We start from the raw sequence: 26,664 nt of genomic DNA on the forward strand, positions 1-26,664 counted from the left end.
GACTGCACCAGTTAAAAGTTCAATCTAAAAAGTTGAATAAAAGTTCACGAGTGCAACTTTCTGAAGTTTATCTGTAAAGATGACGAAAATTGAACAGTTGTAACATCCTGTCTACTCCAGACACGAGCAAAATCAAATAGTACATGGCTTTTAATATAATCAATGAAGCTGTCTGTACTGGAAGCCTCTGTTGCATCACACCTCATGTATGAGGAAATTCTGTTTTATTTTTTAAGTGCTGCGCTGTACTCCAACCTGTATGTCTAAAACACTAAAATGTGTCTTTTATTCAAATATGAGTGGGATTTTTTTTAGTAATTTAGTACAGTATATATTTACATAGCTTGCATTCATTTTAATGCCAGCAGAGAGTCATATCTGAAATATATCAAAAGGAATGAAACATCCCCATTTATTTTTACTAGAATCAAGGCCGGTTTCACAGACAATGCTTAGCTTAAACCAGGCCTATGCCTTAGTTGGATTAGGATATTTGAGTCACTTTTATAAAAAATTTTACCTGTGTGCATCTTTAGACAAAACAATGGCACTGACATATTTTACGATATGTTAGGGCAAGTTATTTTCAGTTGAGATAGCTCAACTTCATTTAAGTCTGGGACTTGCCTTAAGCCTTGTCTGTGAAACCTGGCCATAGAAATGTAATTTAAGTGACACTAATTTATGCTTTAAATATATTTACATATACATAATGTATAATTTCAAAATTGATCCAGGGGACAAATAATCTGACAAATATTATCATGTGTTTTTATTATGCAGATCATAAATAAAATTATGTTTCCATGAAACACATCGAGTAAATTCAGCACTAATCCTCAATAGTTGAATCATTATATGATAATGAACAGGTTTGAGAGAAGTCTGAGACTACTGTTCTGACTATTTGTTTTGACAGCTGCTTTGCATAATCCTTGCTGTGTGCCAGGTGCAGGTGAATTTATCCTTCATTTAAACAGAGATTCCAGCATTGCTGTCACTGCAGTGTGATTATGCAGCAATACTGAACAGTAATGGTATGGACTGCCTTCAAATCATACAGCTCTCGAAAAGAAATTAAGACACCATTTCAGATTTGCCATTAATCAGCATTTCTACATGTACTACAATACTCCGGCTGTTTCATTTCAGTGCCTGTTGAATTTCAACAAATGCAGAAACCTCAGGAGTGACATTAAGTCTCCCAACAGCAACGTGAAAGACTGAGAGCATGCCAAGACAAAGGAAAGCTGTAAGTGAAAATCAGGTTTTCCCCAACAAATATTACTTTTTTCGAGAAAAAACATCATTTTGTTTATGCTTTTTTATTTTTGCCTTTTGTTCACATATAGGACAGTGGAGAACAGACAGACGCTTGTAAAAGTTTTAAATGACATTCTATTGGCTACTGACTCAGGTGACACTGTTGTGATGGTGCTGTTAGATTTAAGTGCTGCTTTCGATACAGTTGACCATCAAATCTTGCTATCTCGGCTTGAGCAAGTTGTGGGGCTCAGAGTAAATGTTCTACGTTGGTTTCAGTCTTATTTCAAAGATAGGTGGTTGGTTTAAACAACTCTTTGTTATCCAAGCTTCAAATGGTCCAAAATGCGGCTGCAAGACTTTTAACTGGTGTTCGAAAGCGTGAACATATAACCACTGTTTTAATGTCTTTGCATTGGCTTCCTGTTCGCTCTAGAATTGAGTTCAAAGTGCTTTTGTTAGTTTTTAAATGCTTGAATGGTCTTGCCCCTCCATATCTCTCTGACCTGCTCTGTGGACATCATCCGGGACGAAGTCTCAGATCTGCAAATCAAAGACTAACTGTTCCAAAGTAAAACTAAAATCTAGGGGTGATCGGGCTTTTGCGGTAGCTGCACCTAAACTCTGGAACAGTCTTCTCATTCATATCATATCAGCACAAACTGTACATACTTTTAAATCAAAGTTAAAAAGATTTATTTTTACTTCAATTTATTCTATGTGATGTTTTTGTTGCATGTCTTTTTTGTTTCTTTTTGTTTGTATGTGAAATTGTATTGTACAGCACATTGGTCAACCTGAGGTTGTTTTAATCAGTGCTTTATAAATAAATTTGAGATTGAGATTGAGAACAGACAGGATGAATGAGAGAGAGGAGGTTTGGGACACGCATGTCGGGTGCACCGACCACTACACCACATCTCAGACAATGAAAAAACATTTTGTTGTTTAAAAAATAATATTAACAAATTTTCCTTGCGTATTGTTATTTTGCCTATTTTTCTGCAAATACAAGCAAATACATGTATTTTGGACATGGCACATACATATTTCAACAAATAGATCAATACGCCTCTTAAATTGTGAATATAAAGTTCAAGGACTACATGACACTGTTTGGATCTTAAGATAACTTTATTTGGCTAGAATGCATGCAGACGTATTAGCCAACACAAATATTCATTATTCCATAATTAAAAAGAAACAAAATACAAAAAAATCTTCCAAAACACATAGTGGTGGTTCAACAAGGCCATAACTGTATTTCAATAAAAGCTGCTAAAAATAAAAAAATCTATATACTGTTTGCTTCCGTAAAAGCCACACAAAAAACATGCCAATTTGCCTAAATGACTACCAAAAATAGTCAAAGAAATAAAAATTCTGAACAGTTTATCCCATAAAACACTGATAATGTTGAGTTTAACTTTCCTCACTCTAAATATGCAATACACTAAATATACATCTATTGTTTCTATTATTTTTTCCCTTTGGATTGTTTTATATATTTTTATACTTTTATATAATCAATAACTATAAATAATAAATTAATACAAATAATATTTTTATTGTACAATCCCTTTTGATGCAATCATGTAAATTGCTTCAAAGTAACATGTTTGTATAATACACATAGGCATACCCTTGTCTTTAAGATCTTCAAATACTTTTTCCTGCAAAGCTACAGTTCTTATCTGGCTGGTTTGGATCATGTCTTATATATTTTTTCATATAATTCTTCCATAAACAGATTGAAAATGACCTCATTTTGTGCCAAAGTAAAAATATTTCTGCTAGATCAAAAACGCTTCCGAACAAAGCATGGATATGGCATTTCACAGGAAAAACCACAACATTAGACACAGAATTTTATCTTTTTAAAATCCTCAAGATCCAAGATTTAGATCCAGTCAGGAAAATGACTTTGTATGGTATTCAAAGTCAACTTTCTTGTCAAGCACAAGGCAGATAGAGAGACAAGATGATAATAGAAAAAAATGAATAACGCGTTTAATTAAATAATCCTATTTGCGAATCAATACTCAGTCTGACTTCGTCTGACCAGAAACAGATTCAGCTTGTGAAGACCAGACAGCACCCAATATAAGATTGAACAACTGTAGCAGACATAGAAAATAATGTAGAATGGTAAATAATAAGTTGATGTATGAATGAATGAATGCATATGAGGACAAGAAAGAAAAACAACACAGTACACTGAAGTCAGCATTGTTAGTTATGGCTGATAACACACACACATTTACAGGTTGCTTTTAAGAAAGTCAGACCCTTCGATCCACATAACAATGCATCCTTCACAACCCGTACAAGCAGTGGTCTTTAATCATCTGTAATGTGGGTGACATGAAAACTGCTCAGTTCAGCTCCCTTTTTACATTCACTAAGATTGGGGTTTATGTCTGTCTCATCCACAGTCTTTCTGGACGTGTAGGTGGACTTCCATCGTAGGAGGACGATCCTCTTGAAATACTTCACAGTGTTGTTCTTCACACTGACGAAGCAGAAAGTGTTGATCATACTGTTGCTCATGGCGATGCACTCGATGATGTAGAAAGCCACCAGAGAGTTCTTCTCTCTGGAGATGAGCGTTGGGTGAAAATCACGCAGGATGGTGTAGCCATAGTACGGAGCCCAGCAGAGGATGTAAGCCGTCAGAATTCCGATGAGAACCATGACCGTCTTCCTGCGACAGCGTAGCCGCTTGCGGATCTGCTCCGTCTGGAAACCTGGAACGCTCTTGAACCAGAGTTCCCTGGAGATTTGCACGTAGCACATGGCCATGGTGAGCACTGGGCCGACAAACTCTACGGCAAAGATGAACAAGAAATAGGAACGGTAATATAGCTGTTGGTCCACAGTCCAAATCTGGGCGCAGAAGGTTTTGCTGTGGTTGGCTCCGTGAGGAACCTTGGTCGCAGAGGCAAAGTAAGCAGACGGTATGGAAATGAGCACTGGAACGATCCACACACCGGTTATGAGGAAGTATGCCGTCTGGTACTTCATTCTCGGCCTCAACGGGTGAACGATGGCCATATACCTAAACACAACGAATGACTAGATTAGATGTATCATGATCATTTTTCCATAGACACTTTACTAGGCAGATTCACTATACTGTTGCTGCAACTTTTGCAATGCTGAATTTTAGCTTTTGAAGCACAATGTGTGTTCAGTTAACATTTCTCTGTTAATATTATTGATAGCATCTTGTTTAAGGAAGATGATTGTCATTCTGTCGGCATTTCATTTACACACAATGGTATTAACAATATCCCAGAACAACACTATTTTTTCTTGTATGTCCTTCATTTTGGGCAGTCGTGGCCTAATGGTTAGAGAGTCGGACTCTTTGCCGGTTTGATTCCCAGGGCCGGCGGGTAACGACTGAGGTGCCCTTGAGCAAGGCACCTTACCCCTACTTGCTCCCCGGGCGCTGCAGCGATAGCTGCCCACTGCTCCGGGTGTACGTTTGTTCACGACTTGCAGTGCGTGTGTTCACTATTCTCTGGATGGGTTAAATGCAGAGGTCACATTTCGGGTATGGGTCACCATATCTGACTAATAGGTCACTTTCACTTTACTTTAAGTGCTAATCTATTTCTAATTATATTTGTCCCATTTAGTTCTTTAGATCAGAAATGTCCTATAACTTTGAATCCTTGAATTAAAGGGATACTTCACCCAAAAATGAAAATACTGTCATCATTTGCTACCCTTCGAGTTGTTCTAAATAAATTTCTTTGTTCTGATGAACACAGAGAAAGATATTTGGAAGAATGCTTATAACCAAACAGATCTCGACCCCCATTGACTCCCATAGTAGGAAAAAATACTTAATCATTTGTTTTGTTCTGTTGAACACAAAAGATGATATTTTGAAGAATGTAGGACAGCAAACAGTTCTGGACAGTATCCCTTTAATGCACTACAGTCATTGCAATTGACTGGAACCTCAAGGCTTTTTTAATCTGCTTGTGGCTCTTATACACAAGAGTGTGATGAAGTTCAAACAAATTCTGGCCTGTTGTAATGGGGCCGTGTCCATTAAGTGTCAAGGAATACGGAAGAACCCAAGCGCAGGCAGGCAGTGACGGGGTTAACAAAACAAGATATTTATTATAAATAATAAGCAGAACACAAAGACCTACGATGGGGCAAAATACAGGAACAAGCAAACCATAAACAAGTACAGCACGAGGACTAACTGACATTAAACTGAATAAAACACTTGAACTAAACTAAACTAAACACTTACTGAGACGAAAAAACCAACACGACAGGAACAGGCAATACCGGAAACATAGGACGAGCGACAAGACGAACTGAATATAGCACAAGGCATAGCGCGCGCGCACACACACATTGAACGAATTACACGAGCACAGGACAAACAAACAAGAGGGTATATATAGGGAAGACAAACGAGGGATAACGACATGGGGCAGGTGTGGGACATTAAACACTCAGGGAAAGATAACGAGGAAACGTGATGGCGGGAACAGAGACGAGACACTGGAGAGAACGTATATTATTGTCAAAAGGACAATAATATGTTTCTCTCCACACATAACCAAAGGCTTTGCCATGACTCTGCTACAGGACCAAGAAAAACATGACTAAATGAAGCAGAGCCATGACAATTAAGTGTTTGGGGAACTTCTAAAGCTATTTCAATTAAAAAGATAAAATGCTTCTGATGTCAAGACATTTTAACTTCTGTTTTAATAAAAGGATTATAATAAGAGTAGCAATACATTCTCTAAAGCTGACCTTTAAGAAAAAAACTCACAAAACGTGTAAAATAAAACATCTCGGTTACGGATGTAACCTCGGTTCCCTGATGGAGGGAACGAGACGTTGTGTCGAACCGACAGAATGGGGTTTGTCTTGAGAACCTATCATCTTCTGAGTATATAGAAAAGGCCAATGAAAATTGGCGAATGAAATTTGCATGCCGGACTCCTCCCCGGATGTCCGGGTATAAGAGGGAGCCGGCGTGCTCATTCATTCACCTTTGGTCTGAGGAGCCTAAAGCATCCTCCCCCGGCGGCCAGTGTTGTGGCATGAGGGACACAACGTCTCGTTCCCTCCATCAAGGAACCGAGGTTACATCCGTAACCAAGACGTTCCCTTTCTGTCGGTCTCTCGACGTTGTGTCGAACCGACAGAATGGGGTTCCTATGGAAAACGCCACAGCACTGAGCGCGTCACAATCTCTGCGGAGCGACGTTGACTGGCCTGGGTGAGTCAGAAGAACACGCTAACGCGAAATTATGACCTTCCAGTGGAGAGGAAGGGGGACCCAGAGCTTTCCACAAAAAGTTGGGAAGCCCCCTAACGCCGGCCGTCATGGGCGGAGGCCTGATTCTCTAAATGGCGAGAAGCCGCCCGGCACCGTATGGGCCACTGGGTAAGCATTATTCCCCCTGGGGAAAAATGCTGCAGAGGCCACTACCTACCGTAGGGAGGAATTAGTGGAGACACCACATGGTCTCACCATTAGGGGAGAACTCATGGGAGGAATGTGCGGACTGCAGGAGTTAACCGCAAGGTGGGAGTCCACCTGGGGAGGTCATGGGTTGCCAAGGTGGGAACCATTCATGAGGATACATCAGACGGAACAGCCCACGGAGGGGGGGTTACCACGTCTGGAGCACTAGGTCCGGTTAGAGCTATGTGGGAGATAACTCAACTGTTCCCCCGGCCTAAGGGGGCAGGGTCTGCTCTGCCCAGCCTGTCCCCTGGAAGGGTGCTTAGTGATGGATGGAATTCCTGTTCTTTACCCGAGGGGAAAGAACTGAGGCGGGATCGACACTGCTCCCCCCGAAGGGGGAAGGGCTTCCGCAGGCGTATGCCCTACCGGCTGCCGGTCCCACACCTTGCCAGGATGCGGGCTGACACCGGTTCCGCGCGTAGGTATTAGAACCTCACTGAGTTGTTAGGCATAGCCCAACCCGCAGCTCCGCAGATGTCTGCCAGAGAGGCGCCCTGAGCCAGCCACGAGGGGTGTGCCTCACCCCCAATGGGTAGGAAAAAAAGATCGGTATGCCCTAACGAGGGCATCCACGATCCAGTGCGCCAGCCTCTGTTTGGAGACAGCCCTCCTGCTGACCTCCGAAACAGACAAAGAGCTGCTCAGAGCTTCTGGGCTCTGCGTGCGGTCCAAGCAGAGGCGCCGTGCGCGTACTGGACAAGCACGGACAGGTGGGGTCTTCCTCCCCGGTGGGGAGCGCCTGCAGGTTCTCCACCTGGTCTCTCGGGAGAGTGGTGGGAACCTTGGGCACGTAGCCGGGGCGGGGTCTCAAGATAACGTGAGTATCCCGGCCCCGAGTTCTAGGCAATTTGCGGACACGGAGAGTGCTTGTAGATCCCCTACCCTCTTGGAGGTGAGCGCAATGCGGAACACCGTCTTTATCAAGACTGAGAAAGAGCGGTAACCCCGAAAGGCTCGAAGGGAGCAGTGCCTCTTGAGGCCCGCCACCTAGTTTGCAAGAGGGTACGGAGCGCGGAAAGGTGGTCACCCTCTCGCGCCCCTTAGGAACCTAATGACCAGGCCGTGCTGTCCCAGAGGCTACCCAGCACTTGGGTCATGATGAGCGGCCGTAGCGGCTACATACATTCCCAGTGTGGAGGGGGAGAGGTTACTCCCCCGCTCTCTTGAGTACGGGACAGCTCGTACCCGACCGAGCAACTCCGCGGGTCTTCTCGGTGAGAAGAGCACCAGGACGAGAAGAGGCGCCACCTATGGGCGTATAGCCGCCCAGTGGCCGAAGCCCTTAGCCTGAGTGACGTCCCAACCGGACCGGGGGTGGGTCACTCAGGATCTCCTCGTCCCGTCCAGACATGGAGACCAGGTTTTGCCTGGGATGCCGTAACGTGCCCCTTCCCCTGGGGAAGCTGTCCGCCAGGGGGAGCGGCCAGGGGGGAGTTGTTGTCAGAGCCTCAGCTCCGAGAACCAAGTCCTGGTTAGGCCAAAGGGGCGTAACTAGTACCACTTGATGCTCCTCTTCCCTGGCCTTGCACAGGACCTGTGCAATGAGGCTCACTGGGGGGAAGCGTACTTCCGCTTGTCCCGCGGCCAGCTGTGCGCAAGGGCATCCGTGCCGAGGGTACCTCGGACAGGGAGTACCAAAGCGGACAATGGGTGGAGTCCGGGGAGGCAACAGGACCACCTGTGCCTGGCCGAACTGCCCCCAAATGAGCCGGCTGCGCGGGGATGGAGTCGCCACTCTCCGCGAGGCGTCGACTGACGAGAGAGCGCATCGGCTGTCTGGTTCAGGACGCCTGGGATGTGAGTGGCTCGCAGGGAGCTGATCACCTGCTGACTCCAGAGGAGGAGGCGTCGGGCGAGTCATGTTAGCTGCTGTGAGTGAAGAATACGCCACAGCAGCTGTGCTGTCCAACCGGACCAGCACGTGCTTCCCTGCACGAGAGGAAGTCCCTCAATGCAAGTAGCACAACCCACAACTCTAGGCAGTTGAATGCCAACGCAGGCGGGGGCCCGTCCACCGCCCCGACACTGCTTGCCCGTTGCACACGGCACCCCTTAGGGTGTGTCGGCAGAAAAGCGTGTGACCAACGCCTGCTGCCGGTGTGCCACGCTCTCCAAGGAACTTGACTCTGCCGCCAGTGTTGGAGCGGTCGTATATGCATCGACCCGAGGGGGGGCCACCCCCGCCGAGGATGCCATCCCAGGAGCCTCCTGTTACAGGGGAACCGCTGACTGTCTGAACTCAGGCAGTTCAACACTGACCGTGCGCGCTAGACCTCGCGCCCCCCCCTGGGGGAGAGCGGGGCCGCCCGTGAGGACAGAGTCGAGTTCCATACCGAGAAAGAGGATGCTCTGCACCGGGGAGAGCTTGCTCTTATCTCAGTTGACCTGTGGCCCCACCGATCTAGGTGCCGGAGCACCAGGTCCCTGTGTGTACACCACAGATCTCGAGAGTGTGCCCAAACTTGAGCCAGTCGTCGAGATAGTTAGTACCCGCACACCTCCTTCCCAACGGGGAAGGAGGGCGGCTTCCACGACCTTCGTAAAGACTCGTGGAGACAGGGACAGACCGAAGGGGAGGACCCTGTACTGATATGCCCGTCCCTCGAACGCGAACCGTCGGAACGGCCGAAGTCGAGGGAGGATCGAGACATGAAAGTACGCGTCCTTCAGGTCGATTGCCATGAACCAGTCCTGACGCCTGACGGACGCCAGGATGCGCTTCTGCGTGACCCTCCTGAAAGGCAGCTAGTGTAGGTGCCTGTTCAGAACACACAGACCCAAGATAGGGCGCAACCCTCCGCCTTTCTTAGGGACAATGAAGTACGGGCTGTAAAACCCGCTGAACACCTCGGCCGGTGGGACGGGCTCGATCGCTCCCTTCACCAGAAGGGAGGCGACCTCCGCCCGAAGTACGGGGGCATCCCTGCCTCTGCCTGAGGTAAAAGGACGTCCCGGAACTTGGGCGGACGTGCGTAGCCGAGACGGATCGTCTTCCTCAGCCCGCCTGACAGTCTGGGGCCCCCAGAACTGTGACAGGGGACTAGAGGTCGATCTGCTTCATCGCCCCCGCGGAGGGTGGTTCGATGGCTAGCAGTACGGATTCCTTGCCAGGGGAGGCCCCCCGGGGAGGAGATCGGCTCTGCCATATTTCCTGCCTGGCGACTGCGCAGCTCAACGCACTGTCTGACTGAGAGTGCTGAGGGCTGGTGTTTATACTCGACATTGCGCTTTGCCATGACGCAACGTCGAGTTTGCCGTTCACCGTCGTGCAGAGGGTGAGAGCGGCTGAGGTAACCCAGAGAGAGAGGAAACTCTCCTTTTTGAGAGTAAGTGGGCGCCAGCCCCCCAGAGGGGGCCAGCAGATGGAGGGACGGGGCAGGAACCGTCCCTATCCGACCTACCAGCGCTGTGGCTGGGGTCGGGCCCAATGGAAGCCTCGATCCCCCTGAGGTGATCCCATGACAGCCGCTGCCCGCGGCTGCTGATGGGGCGATGGTCTCCTCTTCGCTGTCTCCTCCAGGTCACTGGAGGGCGTTGAAGAGGACCAGGGCTGCTGGGAAGCAGACAGTGCACGGGACTCGACGGCCGAGGCGGCCGAGTTGCGGCACGGAGGACTGCTTTTTACTGTCGAGAACCCTCCACAGTAACACCAACCAGCCCCCCCTTGCGAGACGGGTACGTCGAGAAAGCGGACCTTCTCAGCGTTACTCATCTGCGCAAGGATTGGCCAGAGGAGTTTCTCATGGACCACAAGTGTGGACATCGTCCGACCCAGGGCCCGCGTGGTCACCTTGGTCGCCCGTAGAGCGAGGTCGGTGGCGGCGCGGAGTTCCTGCATAAGCGCTGGGTCGGTCTTACCCTCGTGGAGCTCTCTCAACGCCCTGGCCTGGCAGGAGCCATAGCGTGGAGAGAGGAGGCAGCCTGGTCCGCCGCAATGTAAGCTCTCGACACCAGAGATGCCGAGACACCACATGCTTTGGACGGGAGTCTAGGTCGAGCCCCCCCAGGTGGCCGCCACCTACGGGCACGAGTGCACCGCGGCGGCAACTCCACCTGGGGACACCGACGTATCCTCCAGCTGTCTCAACCTCGAGGGAAGAGAGGGTGACAGAACTTTGTTTGACGTGAAACGTGCCGGAAGGGGCGTTCCAGGTCTTGCAAAGTTCCTCATGCACTTCCGGTAAACACGGCACTGGGGGCGGGCGCGGCTTGGAGCCGCGCTCAAACCCGAGGCGCCATGTAGCCAGCCGCGAGCGCCGGGAGAGGCAGTGCGGGCACTGCAACCCAACACTCACGGCGGCCCGGGAAAGCATGGCTGACATTTCGACGTCCGCTTCTTCCTGGGCTCGACCCCCCGAGGGAGGGAGCCCGAGGAATCGTCGGAGTCGGATGGCAGTACGTCACCCCCCGATGCTGCAAGAGACATCTCATCATCACGCATCGTGTCCGAATACGTGATTGAGGAATAAGACGGCGGACCGTCTCCTGGGGAACGGTCAGACGAGCGAGACGAGGTGTGAACGGTCCGTGAGCCCGTGGCTGGCGGATTATCGCTCACAGTAATCCTCATATCACCCTCGCTGCTTGCCATAGCGGACGGCAGGGCCGTAGTCCTGCCGCCACGGAACGGGGAGCAAACGAGGTGGTGGCTGAGTCCCGGGGAACACAGCCACCTGTGACGCAACGTCTGAATCGTCACCACCCGCAGTGCGGGCAGGACGTATCCACAACGTCTGCCCCAGCGTACTGGAAGCAGGCATTGTGTCCGTCCCCCTCCTCGATGAGTGTGTTGCACCCATGAGAACAGCGGGACATGCCACGCTGGAGAAATTTGCTCTTTTAGAAAATTTGCTCAAACACCTCCGGAACTGCCGAGACGCCCAGGGGAGAGTCACTGCAGGAAGGGACCATCCGCTGTCCACGTCGTAGATTCCAGCAGAAAGAAAGATCATCCAGATCGTAGAGAAGCTCACCAGATGCGTAGGCTCTGAAGAACAAAAGGTGAATGAATGAGCACGCCGGCTCCCTCTTATACCCGGACATCCGGGGAGGAGCCCAGCATGCAAATTTCATTCGCCAATTTTCATTGGCCTTTTCGATATACTCAGAAGATGATAGGTTCTCAAGACAAACCCCATTCTGTCGGTTCGACACAACGTCGAGAGACCGACAGAAAGGGAAGCTAATTTCATTGACTTCCCTAATTTAAGTCACCTTAAAAACATTCCTGAGAAAACAACAGTAAAACCTGCTTGCATTATTCCTTGTGTGGGTTCAAATTCACTGATAATATTAATGAAATATTTCAAACAGTCTTCCATACGTCACCATTAACACTGCATTTTTATACATGGCATTTGGAGATTTATTTTATTAAACTGTTTGCACTGACTATAAATTCTGAATGTGTTGTGTTGAGGTGTTATAGAAAGCTGATAAACACCACACACTATATTAATGCAAAATGTTTCTAAAGTATGTAAACCCGTAAGACAGACAATTTAATAAAATACATTGCTTGATGGGAAAATGTTCTTATAGTTTTTAATATTACTAAATGTAACTATTTATTGAAAGGCCATTTGTTAAAATTACATTTTTGCATGTTTAAGAACTTAGATGTAGCCGAACAATTACAGTACATCTCAAATGTGACCCTGGACAACAAAATCAGTCTTGTGGGTCAATTTTTAGAAAATTTGATTTTTACATCATTTGAAAGCTGAATAATTAAGAATTCTATTGATGTATGGGTTGTCAAAATATTGAGAAATTTGCCTTTGAAGTTGTTAATCAGAGGCACTGTAGCAGGCCATCCACTCACACAAATAAAGTTTTTATATATTTAGGTCACAAATGTTTCTTTCTTGTTTACAGGATTTTGCATTATTGCATTATGATTATTAAATGCTTGTATTAAGTACAGCTCTGTATATATAAGTGATTTGTTCTCCGTGTAAGATTATGGATACCAGTGTAATAAGGCAATAACTGTAATGCTTTGTTAAAGAGTATGAACATATTTTGGTGCAATATTTGAAGTGGTCTGTTTTTCGACCATGATGCATAATAAATGAATGTGGAAAAACACAATATTTTGCCCAGTAAATAAGTGACAGCAGAGAACAGACTCGGGCTGTCTGTTTCTTCAGCACAGTGTACTGCAAAGAGGAAAGATTTTCCAAAGCAAACCAACCTGTCAACAGCGATGGCCAGTAAGGCGTTTGTAGACACATACAGAGACATAGTCCTGAGGTAGTTGACAGAGGCACACAACACCTTCCCATGATCCCAGGAGAGCTGTTTGACTACATAGTAATCCACCAGGAAAGGGCAGCAGACCACAGCCACGATGAAGTCGGAGATTGCCAGGTTAGCGATGAGTAAATTGGTAAGGTTCCTGAGTTTTTTGTATCGGACCAGAGTGGCGATAAAAAGGAAGTTGCCAAAGCCACACACTAGCATGATACAGGCGAGGACCACTCCGATGACAATGGTGCCCACGAAATATGCCAACCCCTGTGTGGTGTCAGGCATCTCATCAGTGGGAACACCATAGTCCATGTCATAGAAGTCTGTGTCTAGAGACTCATGCACATCAAGAACGGGCACTCGATTATGCGGGTTCACGAAAACAGCCGCCAAGTGAGTGATGTTTGTGTTCTCCATTTCAGAAAAGATGTCTTCTGAGTCTTTCTCTAGCTGTTACTGGTCATGATCCAGGCTTGCTCAGGTGAACGTCTTGTAAAATCGAATGAGATTTCATGTCCCATGAGAGTAAGCAGGTCACACACTGAACATGAAATAGAAAACGTAAACACAATTGCACAACATCATCCAAACATTGATATTATTTCATACTGTAACAATTACACTCTTTGAAATAAAGTTTCCTTAGAGTTTTTTGTCAGGCATATGGTTCTTTAAAGAAGCTTTAATATCCCAAAACCTTCCAATACAAAGACTTTTTGTAGTGGAAAAAGGTTCTACAGCCTATGAAAAGGTAAACAATATAAAGAGTTCTTTTAAGACCCGTTGACCAAAAGGTTCTTTGGGGGGGGGAGGTACTTCTATGACATTGTGTGCAAGAAACAATTTTTGCTCGTTGTATTTTTCTGCTGCAAGTGTAGAACATGTTGTAATGAAATTAAATCCGTGAGAAAATATGACCTACTTTATTTTGAGTTTAAATCTGAATCGGTGTTCACTGAAAGAGCATACATTATAATAGGCTACTGAGGCTATTGTTACACCACTGGAGTACAATCCATTATGATGAACGATGAAATTTGACGTTGGTCATAATTATCACGCATTTTATTTTTCAAACGTATAACGACTGAAGCAATTAAATGTGTTATATCTGTAGATACAATTATTCAAGAGAATATACCAATAACTATATTGCATTACAGAATTATAAAAACATTAACATGCTTAAGAAGGCTATAGAATAGGCTACCTATACATGCGTCAAATAAATATCTCACTAAAACAAGAACATTTAATCTTACTCATAAACGAAACAAACAAGGTGATGTCGTCGGATAAAATAACTAGGTCTATTTGTTTCTTGAAATGTAAAAACTACAATTTTCACTCTTTCACCTTAAATCAGAGCACTTTATCAATTGTTACTAAAGAAAAATAAGTAGATAAATGACAGACACTTCAAACGAAGTTAGAGCAATTGTAAGAGTTTTTTAGTTAGAGCAACTAAAATCCCGATTTTTATATTTATTTTCATATTTCACGTATTTAACCCAGGTCAAAAGCATTATTTTTTCTCATCTAGTATGCTGTGCATAAACTTACCGATTTTTAAAACATCCGTTATTTCTGCCATAGTCGCTTTCTCTGATTTCTTGTGTATTTCTGTAAAGCATTACATTATCATAGGTTGATGTACACGAAGATTAAGCTGCTGAGTTCGTATCAGCTCTCTCTCCCTCTTGTGGCAGATGTTAAACTCTGAACATTGACGTGTTTAGTGCTCGAGCACAGATGACACCCACATGTTCAGAAGATGACGCACTCTCACAATCTTGCAAGTGTTGCTATAAATCTCATGAATAGCACGCTCCACTTTTTTGCATATTACATTAATATCTGGACAATGAAGAGTTCGATTAATTAAAGGATCAGTTGGGTTTTTCGGATTTTTTATATTAAATCATAATAATTACATTTGGACACTATAGACAATATATAAAATATAGATTATGCATAGTAGGACTTGCTTGCACCTTTGTCATAATATCACACAACGATTTAGACTAGAAATGAATTCAAGCTTTGAAGATTATCAAGCAAATAGGCTACTGTGAGAGTATAATTCTTATTTCTTTGCAGAAGCGGATTCAGCTGAAAAAAAATGACATTAATAACTACTGTTTGCCACAAAGCAGTCTGGGAAAGCTTACCGTATAATGACCCAAAAGTAACAACAGCCACTGTCTTTAACACCTCTGTCTGACATGTGATGAGAGTGTCAAAAATGTAATACGTTAAATGTAATTAAAATTAATCATTCTAAATGTGAAAATAGGACACCACTCTCAGATAATGTTTTGTTGTCATGTGTGCAGCGTAATCAAGATAATAGATATTAACAAGATATGCCACTGCATTACTATGAATGGGGAGGGAATGCAACGTTTAATATGGCTGCTTCCAGTAAAACGAGCCAGTCATTAAAGGGGGGGTTTAATACTGTTTCATGTATTCTGACTTCTTTGCAATGTTAAATGTGCTGGCTTCTCATGCTTGACATGATCAACTTGTCAACGAGTTGGACTTATGACGTATTATTTCTGTGCTCAATACAAGGTTCGTATAGGTTTCGGGAAGTTTTTTTCAAACATGAAATTCTGTTACGTAACAACCTTTCTCAGTTCCTTATTGGACAATTCTCCTGGAAAAGCACACCCACACTCCAACCAGTGAGAGCCGGAGAAAGCGCACACCCACACGGCTACCAGCGAGAGTGAGAGAAAGAGCACATCCACACGTCAACCAGCAAGAGCGGGAGAAAGAGCATGCCCACTTGTCTACCAGCAAGAGCGAGAGAAAGAGCACACCCATCAATGTGCTTTGTTTGTTATACTGAAGTTCAGTGTTTGTTTGTTCACTGCATATGGGTGATGAATGTTATATAAACGGTGGATATAATGCTGGATTTGGAGATCGATTGAAACTGATATTTGGAGCCGTCCCAGCGCTAAAAGATGCCGGTCATGAACCGCACACGGTAAGTGAAACTGAGTCAAATGTCTGTTGGCAATCGGTGCGTAGCCGCGTACGTACATAAGGTAAACACACTGTTGCGATGTGTCAACATACATCATAAACCATTGATATTGGTTGAGAAATGTAAACATTACTGTGCTTTTTCCAGAAACATCACAGCTCTCCTGTTTATGTTTATGTTTGTAGGGCAGTCTTTTCCTCCCCAATATGGAGGCACCATTAACACATGTGACCCTGCCAGTGAAACCCCAGCTAAAGTCATTTTTTCTGATTTAATGTTGTCTACATACATTAATTAATAAGGTAAAGAACATTCTGTGAAAATAAATCTTGATATCTTCAATATTGACTGAGTACGGCAATGGCCAAGATAATGGCTGAAATCAAACTTTAATATTATCTCATAATTAGATTATGACACTGTTTCACATATGATTCAGGGGCTAATGTATCCCTGTATGTGGTCTGAAGTAATTTTACTGTATGTCTCCATCGTTATACACATTATTATACACGTCTTTCAGTCCGTACAAAAGAGCTAATGAGTTGAATCAAGTGTGTTAGGTTATGTTCACATCGTTATGTTCACATTGCAAGCCTTATGTCACGGTCAGGCGTGGAAAGAACCCAAATGCAGGACAGCGATGATGAAGGGGTTAACAGGGATTTTATTTAACACAAAACAAAACACCCACAATGGGGAAAAACAGAACTAAGAAATATATATAAAACAAAAGACTTCCCACGAGGGGGCAAAATGAAAACAAGTACAGTAAAACTAAACTAAAGAACACGACCAAACGTCTTAAATCAAACACGACACGACACGACACGACACGACACGCAAGGCTGGGAACAGGACCACAGGACGAGGAGCATAGCAAAACACAGTACAACGTACAATCCACGAGCACAAGACAAAGAAACAAGAGGGTATTTAAAGGGAAGACAGGGATAATGACACAGGGCAGGTGTGGGTAATCAAACACTCAGGGAAAGATAACAAGGAAACGAGAGGAGCGGGGCCAATGACGAGACACTGGAGAGAATGTATATTATTGTCAAAAGGACAATATGTTTCTCTCCACACATAACCAAAGGCTTTGTCATGACTCTGCTACAGGACCAAGAAAAACATGACTAAATGAAGCAGAGCCATGACACCTTAGTTCATATTTGTAGTTCGGTTATTTTGGTCCAGACTAAAAAAATAATAAAAAAATTAGTCCTGGGGCCTCATTTATAAAACGTGTGTACGCACAGATTTGATCATAAAGCACAAAAATCCTTGGCAACGTTCATATTTATAAAACGGTCTTTGATGTACAGTGCTTAGTGCTACGTAGATCTGAGCAGACGTACTTTTGCTTGTCCGAGTGCTGCAGGTTTTTGGAAATATAAATAATTCTTGCCACTTGACAGGTGCTCTTCTATATATCAATGACATTAATTAGACATCAATAAAAGGTGGAGATCTGAAACTGTTAGCTGTGTGCAATTTCACGATCATTCGCGATTTATAGATTTCACATCTGATAGAGAGGCATACACGCGCTTTCTATGCGTAGCCTACGTTCGTTCTATGAATCACACATACACACTTTGAGAAATGACCTTAAAATCAAATTTAGGATGGTTTCTACGCAATATTTCATAAATAAGGCCATACCCCTGGTTCACTTAGTGATCAGAGTGGCATTTTAATAGTGAACCTAAAGATATCCCGTACCATCCTCCTGCGAGAACCTGTGGACTGACTGACCATCCCAGCTCCATCCAAGGCAATTCCATCACCACCCAAGAAAAAGGCAACCATCTGGCCGGCCCAGCTCAGACAATTCCATCCCCAACCGAGAGCAAAGACGGACTACCTATCACATAAATGCAAAATTTTCAATACTTGGTATTTAATGCTAAACTTACATCACATGACAGCAGTTTGAAGTTATGGCTGCACTCAGTGACTTTGATTGGAGGTAGCTGGGTGGGTGTTGTAGGGAGTGGGGGGGCTTGTTGGTTGTGGTTCGGGGCGTTTCATTTGTTGGGACTGTGTGGGTCTGGTCTGGTTGGTCTTGTTTTGTGGTCGATGTCGGACAACAGAGGAATAAAGTTAATTATGCCATTACTACTTTTCCCTGGTTGTTTCTCTGTTGTCTGTTGTTGATCNGCGGAATGGGACCGGGTTGGACCTGCACGGTTTCGGCGGGTGGGGCTTCCTGGGTCGCGGCTCGTGGGCTCTCCCTGTTCTTCGTGGACGTTGCTCGGTGGCTTTGGTCGGGGTCACTGATTGCAGCTATGACACGTCAGAGGAGATCTGGCCCTCCCGGCTGAGCCTGGTTTCTCCCGAGGTTTTTTTTTCTCCATTATTCATCATTGGAGTTTGGGTTCCTCGCCACAGCAGAGCAGTGCAGTGTTGGCTTGCTCACCGGGAGACTGCATTTATTTATTTATTCATTTATTTATTAGATATTATTTATTATAATGATCTTGCTTGGTCTATAAACACCATGCACTGTGCTGTGTTTTACCTTTCTGTGTTTTTCTTATTTGCTCCTGTAAAGCTGCTTTGGAACAATGCACATTGTGAAAAGCGCTATATAAATCAAATTGAATTGAATTGAATCAAGTGAGAGAGAATTTTATGACGGACATACCTGAAAAAAAACAGTGCTTGAGATATGAATATTCTTAGCAAGCTGGTTCGGCTTGGTGTTATAAAATCAATGCGCAGGATTCCTCTGTACATGTGCAAGCAAGATTAATCCTCCTTTTATATTAAATCTTGATTTTCGGGTCGTATTGTATATTCTGTTTTTGTTCTGTCGATGCCTTGGTCTGTTGCTCTATTTGAACCATGCAGAGGTGTTTGAAGTGGCAGAGACTCCATTTTTTAGGTCTTGGCCGTTTGTTGGGACACAGGTTGCTGTGACTTGTTCTTGTGTTTGACCTGCATGAACTGAGTGAGAACAGTTAGCTTTAGGTTTGTATGTTGCATCGACTTGCTGGAGCCATAAGTAAGTTGAGAGTATACAACGTTTTTTTGGGATGAGAATGAACAGGTTACTGCGCATTTTTGCTCTGTCTTGTTTAGGTTTGGCAATGGTAAACTAAATTACATCATCTTCAGGATACCTGGAATAGTGTTAAAGTACGCTAGGCACATTTTATCAAGTTTGTTGTATGTTATTTTATTAAATACACAATTTGTTGTAGTTTGCGCATATAAAAAACCGTATGGTACATTGATCTGCGAGTTGAGCTTCGGTAACGCTGAGCTAAATTCAAAATATTGGAGATCCAAGCTTTAGCCAAGTAACGGTTCTTCTCGTTTCTTTTGACTTGTTATCATGAAATAATCTACAGGCATCTATTGTTTGTGAATGTGTACCGGAAGTTAAGTTCGGGAGTCACAAACAGTGGCAATGCGCTTGCGCAATAAGTATGTTTATTTTGTTATTTAGAGGAATGTTAAAGTGATATCAAAGTGTATGTTTTGAGAGTTTGGGTATTTAACTAATGATTGTTTTTTTTTGAAGTTTAATGATGCTCTCGTGGTGTGGCGACAAGAATCGGTAATCTCTATATGATTCCTAGATGGGGAAGTAATCAAAGAATAAAGTGCACCAGTTAACTCAACCAATGTCGAGCAGAATTAGATCTAAAGTGAGCGAAACGAATATTTTGAATAGTGAATATTTTGTCGTCCTTGTATTTTGGAGGAAAAATCATAAGCTTTTTGTGGAAAGCCTTATCATGAACATCACTTAAATTTTTGAGACTACAATATATCAGGACGGTGTATGGACAGCAGAGTTATTCGACTGTGAAATATAGCACATAATTCTTAATCGTTGCTTTCAGACAGAGGAAATGTCTTTCTATATAACATATGAGACTTGTAGAAAGTTCTGTTGATTTTATTACTTAAAAGGCAAGAACTTGAGAGCTATAACAATGTAACTTATGAGAATATCATTCATTTAATAGAGCTAGTGTCTTCCAAGGATAAACTCAGTACCTTCTCCCCTAAGGCAGTCAGATATATCTTTGGAACGATACTGGTTTAGTTATACTCAATAATAATCATTTGCACCAGTCAAAAAACAGAGCTGCAAGGGGAGTGTGAGGAATTATATTTTATCAAGGTCTTGTTATTGCGTGAAATGTGTCTTTAATGTGAAAAACTTGTGGAGTGGATTTAGTATGTAGTGTGTGGTTGAGGTAGCAGACTGAATGACCTAAGATGGGAGTGTCCGTAACAGTTAGGTGAGTGGTGAAATGTTCGCAGCTTAATTTCAGGTAGATAAGATCCGGCATCAAGGCAATGAGTCACAGACAAATGAGAAGGGCGAGTGGATGAGACTCATGCTCGCTGGAGTTCATCTCTGATGTTGATCCTTTGAAAGCTTGTGATGCCATAAGTCAAGTAATGTGCAGACAACATTATTCATTATTAGGTTTCAAGTAGTATTGAAATTGCAAGCGGTTGGCATTTATTTTTGTCAGAATGAGACCATGAACATAATCCGTTTTATAAAATTAAAACTCCTTGTTTAAACACTTTTTGTGATGGGATCTAAATCAAACATTCTAGAATGTCCAATGTATCACGTTGTCGAATGTATGCGTGCTGATGTGTTTTTACTATTCACTGTAGTATTCAGCGGTAGTCGTGACTCACATGCGATAGGGCCAGCGTGCGAGCACTCTGAAATTGGAGCATGTTGAATGTCTGCCGGCTTATTATCAGTTATTTTTAAACGCACTACCCTTCCTTAATTTCCGTTTCCTTCATCAGAGTCTACTCAGGAAGCTGCTAGCTGTTTCTGGCAACGGGCCAATCGCGAACGGAATCGAAGATGCTGGCATTGACGTGCTGGCACATCCGAAGGAGCTAAACACATGAGACACGTAGATTCAGGTGAAAGAATGAAAACCAGAGATTGTGTCTCAGGTGTCATGAATGTCGACGCAGCTGTTTGGGTGTAATTGGCAAAGGTACTGTGAAAAGTCCAGCTCTCATTTGGATACACTTCCAAATATTGGTGGAATATATTCTGGAACAAGAGCTCAGTTTCCACTCCGTGCATCACTGAGAAGATCCATAACTTGTCACAAACTGGCAGAGGTGTAAAGAGTACCTGAAAACCATACTTAAGTAAAAGTACAGATACCTTGCAGTGAAAATACTCCATTACAAGTTACAAGTCACCAATTCCAAAACGACTTCAGTAAAAGTCTTGAGTATCTGATTTTAACAGTACTTGAGTATTTACTCATACTGAATGTAGGCTCAAAGCAGCACTAGTCCTCAACACTTAAGAGACACAGCAGTGAAAAACTAGAAACAGTTGATTTGTGAGGTGAGCAATCGCATTTATTTTCTTAAATCATAATAAGACTGAACACCTCAAAATTGCAACAAATCATGGTCGACATCATAACCTACTGTCTCTATTACAAACACCCAAGTCTCATTTAAGCTCAAGTGCTCATAAGTAAACCAAACGTCCTTCAAAAAGGTCTCTTCAATATAACAGATAAATAAATAATGTTAAGTAAAATCTAAAAAGTCAAATGCCTTTTTGCACTGGACATGCTGGTTTGGGCCTCATCGCCAGCTGCAGTCATGTCCTCATTTCACATACACTGTTAGCCCTTACCTGCCATTTCTACAGTAATACATTGGCAACACTGTTGCCAGCTAGTTACTGTAGGTGTTTTACAGTAAACTACTGCAATGGCTGTTTGAATAATTAAAAAGATCTTTAACGCACTTAAGTCACACAGTCTTAGATGAACAGTGTAAATAACAGATGAACACAATAAATCTGTCAAGATTTCACCAGAGGAGAATTAAACACAAACATCAATAACATCTTCACATATTACAGACACCACTTTCACTTTATTTCTGTCATCTGTGTAAGATCTTATTGAGATTGTAACTCGAGTTCATAGTGGTTCAATTATGTTTTAAGTCACCATTATGGCGATCAGTGTTTGCTTTGGTTGGACTCTTTGACTTTCTTGTAGCTTTAAAATGTACACTTATACAATAACACTGAAAGGGACTTTACAGGAACCCAACTTTATGTTTGCTTAGTAACTGAAGATACATCTGAAAGAATCTCAATCATTAAATAATAATAATATAGCATTTAAGATTTATTAAGATATGTTTGGTAAAGTGATACATGTTATAATGGAAAGATCTCTGTCAGAAAATCTTTCTTTGCAATTGAGACACAGATTAGACACTTGACATACAAACCTCATCAATGGTGACACAACAATCATGAATGAGTTTTGTACTATGTACCCAGCATGCATTGCAGCATGAAGCTGTTCAGTTGATTGTCACCATTGTTGAGATTCATATGTGGATTGTTCATTTCTCTGTGTCCGACTCATTCTATAGGTTAATATTTTGTCTATATAGTGTGAGAGCACTTTTGAAAATTGAAATACTATACATTCTTTTTACTGGTTTACATCACTTCATGGCAATAGTCCCACCACATGGTCAAATTTTGAGCAAACATGTTTAGAGCACATTTAGGAAGAGTTAGTTTTAAAAAAAGAGCTTTTAGTAGATGTGTGACCTACAGTAACTAGCTGGCAACAGTGTTGCCAATATATTACTGTAGAAATAGCGGTAAGGGCTAACCGTGTATAAACCGCCAGCGATTGACATCTACCTGATACTGCACTCATATTCATATAAAGAAGCCATGTTGACAAGTTTTTGTAAGTTAGTGGCAAAATCCACAAGATTGTAGTACCTTCATATGCCCTGTGAATGGCAATATTAATTATAAGATAGGTGCATGCAAAATGTAATGTGTAACTGCATTAGTCATTACAAATGTAGTGGAGTAAAGAGTACATATACTTGTTCAAAAATGTAGTTAAGTAGAGAGTAAAAGTTGCTAATATCTTTAATACTCAGTACAACTACAAAGTAGCCAAAAAGATACTTAAGTAAAGTAACTAAGTACATTTACTCCAATACTTTACACACTGGTTCTCAGAGGTGTTAGTCTGTTAATTCTTTCAACTTTGTATTAGATATGCACAGTTTTAAATGTAGTAGTGAACCGTGTGATTACAGGATCTGTCAGGACTTTATTTTTCTGGGTTTGTCTCCCTGCTATCATTTTCAATGATCAACAAATATCAGTGTTGTGTTGCTTAAAAGTGATTATGAACTTGTTTCCTTTGCCAAATTTGAGGTCTGAAAAAATACAGAGCATCTTTTCTATTATTTTCACCTGTTTCTCCAGGTCTCATTCTATGCAGATAAATGCAAATAGAAACAATATTTTTATCGGACATTTGGTAAAAATAATAGTTAGTAGTACGCAGAATGAAACAAGAACGGTAATTTTACCTAAACATAAATAGTAAATTCATAAAAACTGAAATGATGCTTTGAAACGGTCTCTTAATTGTTTCCGCGGCTGTATATAAATGTGTAATTTTTCCTTTAAAATTATTACATTAATCATGTTATAATTATTTCAGAGATATACTTTTTTACTAAATAATATTCATTGGACTGACAGCTTCATTTCCAGTTTAAGTGAATGAAAAGAACTTCAATGATGTGACCCTAAATGTTTCAATGTTTGTGTATGTAAAAACACCCAGATATGGTAACTTATCTGAATTGCGCATAGCATGAACACATTTGCATATAACAAGGCCATGGGACATGACAAGCCAACTCAAAACTGTAAAAATACTGGAGGACTATTTTCAAGTTAAGTTAATAAAGATACACGAAATGAAGTATTCCTCTTGGTTACAGTACACACACACACACACACGCACACACACACACACACACACACGCACGCACACACACACACACACACACAGAAAATAGACATTATTACAGTCTTTTACAGTGCCTTTCGCTGTTGCCCTGTGGGTGTGCTGCAAGAGATTCATGCAGCCTGAATGTGTTTATTTACTCTGTTTGAAAAACGCTGTCTGTTCAGCTGTCACGTTTCTGCAAAGTTCTGCACATCACTGTGAAAACTAACTGTAGTAGACACAAGAAAATTCTGCATTGTGGATTGTCATTTCTAAATGACACAAATCCCATTGATCTCCCTGTGGGGGTTGAATAAATAGACACCCAGTATTACAGTTCTGTTCATTCTCCTCTCCTTTGCTTCCGGTCATTGACGTCTCTCACAATGTCAAAGGAGAGCATGTGCATTTTAAAAGCAGACTCTTCCTTTTAAGGTAACAGAAAGGGCAGTTCTGCCAGCCTTGGCTTTGAGCAGTCACTTGAGGCTGCTCCAGTGTGATGATAATAATTCATTATGACAGAGAGGAGAATCTCCATCTCCAGTCAGACCCTCAAAGCCGTGATGGAGATGATTCACCCTGCAGTTTCACCTGAGCAGGGCCACTGAGCCCTCAGAGTGCCAGACACATCACAGACCGCCGTGAGCTTATTGGTCCCCAACAGCTTCTAATAAGCAATGGTGCCCACTCCGAATTATGGGATGAAGATTAAATGCACACCTGTCGCCACACATTCATTATGCATTTTAAATAACATATATGCAAGATTAAGTGCAAAATGAAAATAAAATTTCACAATGACGCTGTACCGGGGAGGGGGCGTGGCCAGATCGAAATGCATTTTCAAGTCCAGATTGAATTTTGCAACACCCAACGCGCTGTGTGTCAGGTCTCGGGTCTAGCACTATTTCTTTTCCTTATTGTCCTCTGTCTTTGTTATGTCGGACACGTGACTCTGTTTTGACAGCTCGCCACGTGTTCGGAGTCCGCGTGCTTCACCCCACCCTCTTGTTACCTTGTTAAGCTCCTCGTTAGGTTTCACTGCTATCCACAGCTGGCTACTCATTTCCTTCTCTGATTCCGTCCCTTCATATTCCCTGTTTTCACTTGTCCCGTGTCAGTCCTTTAGAGTTAATACCCTTTTGGTTGATCTCTTGTTATCTTGCTAAAACCTAGTCTTGCCTTGTTAAATTCAGTCTTGTAGTTTTCACCTTGTCTTGTGTGACTCCATTATTGGTGCACTTCCGGGTCTCTGCTGCTTTGTTCTGGTGTCTACCCAGCGATCACAACCCCAGTCCTCGTGAAGAATCTACATTGTGGTCTGGTTCCAGGGTACTAGCTCCTACCCTGTCAAGTGGATGTTTTCCTGTAGAGGGAGTGTTCGCTGTTAAGTGACCTAGTTTCTGGTTTCAAGTGTGTACCTTACCAAGCGGTCTGGTTCCGGTCTTCAAGCATCTTTCCTACCAAGTGGAAGGATTCCTGTCGCAGGGAAATTCTCAGTCAAGTGGAGTTATTTCCAGTTCCCTTTCTGTCTGTCTCGACGTTGTGTCGAGCCGACAGATGGGGTTCGTCCCTGAGAACCAATCGCTTCCGACTTAGAAAAGGCCAGTGAAATTGGTGAATGAAATTTGCATGCCGGACTCCGCCCCCGGATATCCGGGTATAAAAGGGAGACGGCGTGCCTCATTCATTCACCTTTTGTTCTTCGGAGCCTTCGCTCATGATCAACAGACTACGCTACAAGATAGCAACTACAAGACTGCCGGTTCTACGATGTGGTGCAGCGGACTGTCCCTTCCTGGGTCGACTTCCCCTGGGCGTCTCTGCGGTTCCAGAAGTGTTCGAGTTTTTTCTCTAAAAGAGCAAATTTCTCCAGCGTGGCATGTCCCGCTGTTCTCGTGGGTGCAACACACTCATCGAGGAGGGGGACGGACACGGAGGTCTGCTTCAGTAGCTGGGGCAGCCCTTGTGGATACGTCCTGCCCGCACTGCGGGCGGTTGACGATTCAGACTTGCATCACGGGTGGCTGTGTTCCCACGGGACTCAGCACCACCTGTCTGCTTCCCGTTCCGTGACGGCAGGACTACGGCCCTGCGTCCGCTACGGCAGCAGGAGGGTGATATGAGGATTACTGTGAGCGTAATCCGCAGCCACTGGCTCGCGGACCGTTCACACCTCGTCTCGCTCGTCTGACCGTTCCCCATGAGAGGTCCCACCGTCTTGTTCCTCAACCACATCGGAAACGGTGCGTGATGATGAGATGTCCGTTGCAGCATCGGAGGGGACTACTGGCATCGACTCCGACGATTCCTCGGAGCTCCTCCCTCGGGGGGTCGAGCCCAGGAAGAAGCGGACGTCGAAATGTAGCCATGCTTCCCCGGACCCCGGCATTGGGTTGCAGTGCACGCACTGCCTCTCCCAACGCTCCGGCTGGATACATGGTACCCGGGTTTGAGAGCGGCTCCAAGCCGTACTCGCCCCCAGTGCCGTGTTTCCGGAAGTGCATGAGGAACTTAGTACGCCTGGAACGCCCCCTTCGGCGCGTGCATGTCAACTAGTTCCATCGCCCTTTCTTCCCTCGATGGTGGGCAGCTAGAGGATACGTCGATGTCCCCCAGGGGCTCGACCTAGACTCCCGTCCAAAGCATGTAAGGTTTTTCAGCATCAAGATGTGAGAGCTTACTCTGCTGCGGGCCAAGCTGTCCCCTCTCTCCACGCTTGGCCATCCTGCAGGTCCACAGGCCAAGGCGTTGAGAGAGCTCCATGAGGGTAAGACCGACCCAGCCTTATGCAGGAACTCCGGCCGTCACCGACC

At 43.9% G+C, this 26,664-nt stretch overlaps 1 protein-coding gene across 1 annotated transcript; it reads right to left on the reverse strand.

The window, feature by feature from the left end:
- Positions 1-2,388: 2,388 nt before the first annotated feature.
- Positions 2,389-14,714, reverse strand: prokr1b (prokineticin receptor 1b). Its single transcript, XM_057342899.1, has 3 exons — positions 14,594-14,714; positions 12,975-13,571; positions 2,389-4,321 (listed from the first exon to the last, which is right to left on the reverse strand). Exons 2-3 carry the CDS (start codon positions 13,445-13,447, stop codon positions 3,604-3,606), a joined length of 1,191 nt encoding a protein of 396 aa, XP_057198882.1. The 5' UTR covers positions 13,448-13,571; positions 14,594-14,714; the 3' UTR covers positions 2,389-3,603.
- Positions 14,715-26,664: the final 11,950 nt, after the last annotated feature.

Source organism: Triplophysa rosa, linkage group LG9 (assembly GCF_024868665.1).
Source record: "Triplophysa rosa linkage group LG9, Trosa_1v2, whole genome shotgun sequence".
NCBI classification, from domain to species: domain Eukaryota; kingdom Metazoa; phylum Chordata; class Actinopteri; order Cypriniformes; family Nemacheilidae; genus Triplophysa; species Triplophysa rosa.

Excerpts from the sequence above, each read along its gene's own strand:
- prokr1b (XM_057342899.1), bottom strand. The coding sequence starts at position 13,447 with ATGGAGAACACAAACATCACTCACTTGGCGGCTGTTTTCGTGAACCCG. Across the intron at positions 4,322-12,974 it reads CTGGCCATCGCTGTTGACAG|GTATATGGCCATCGTTCACC; the intron begins GTTGGTTTGCTT and ends CGTTGTGTTTAG.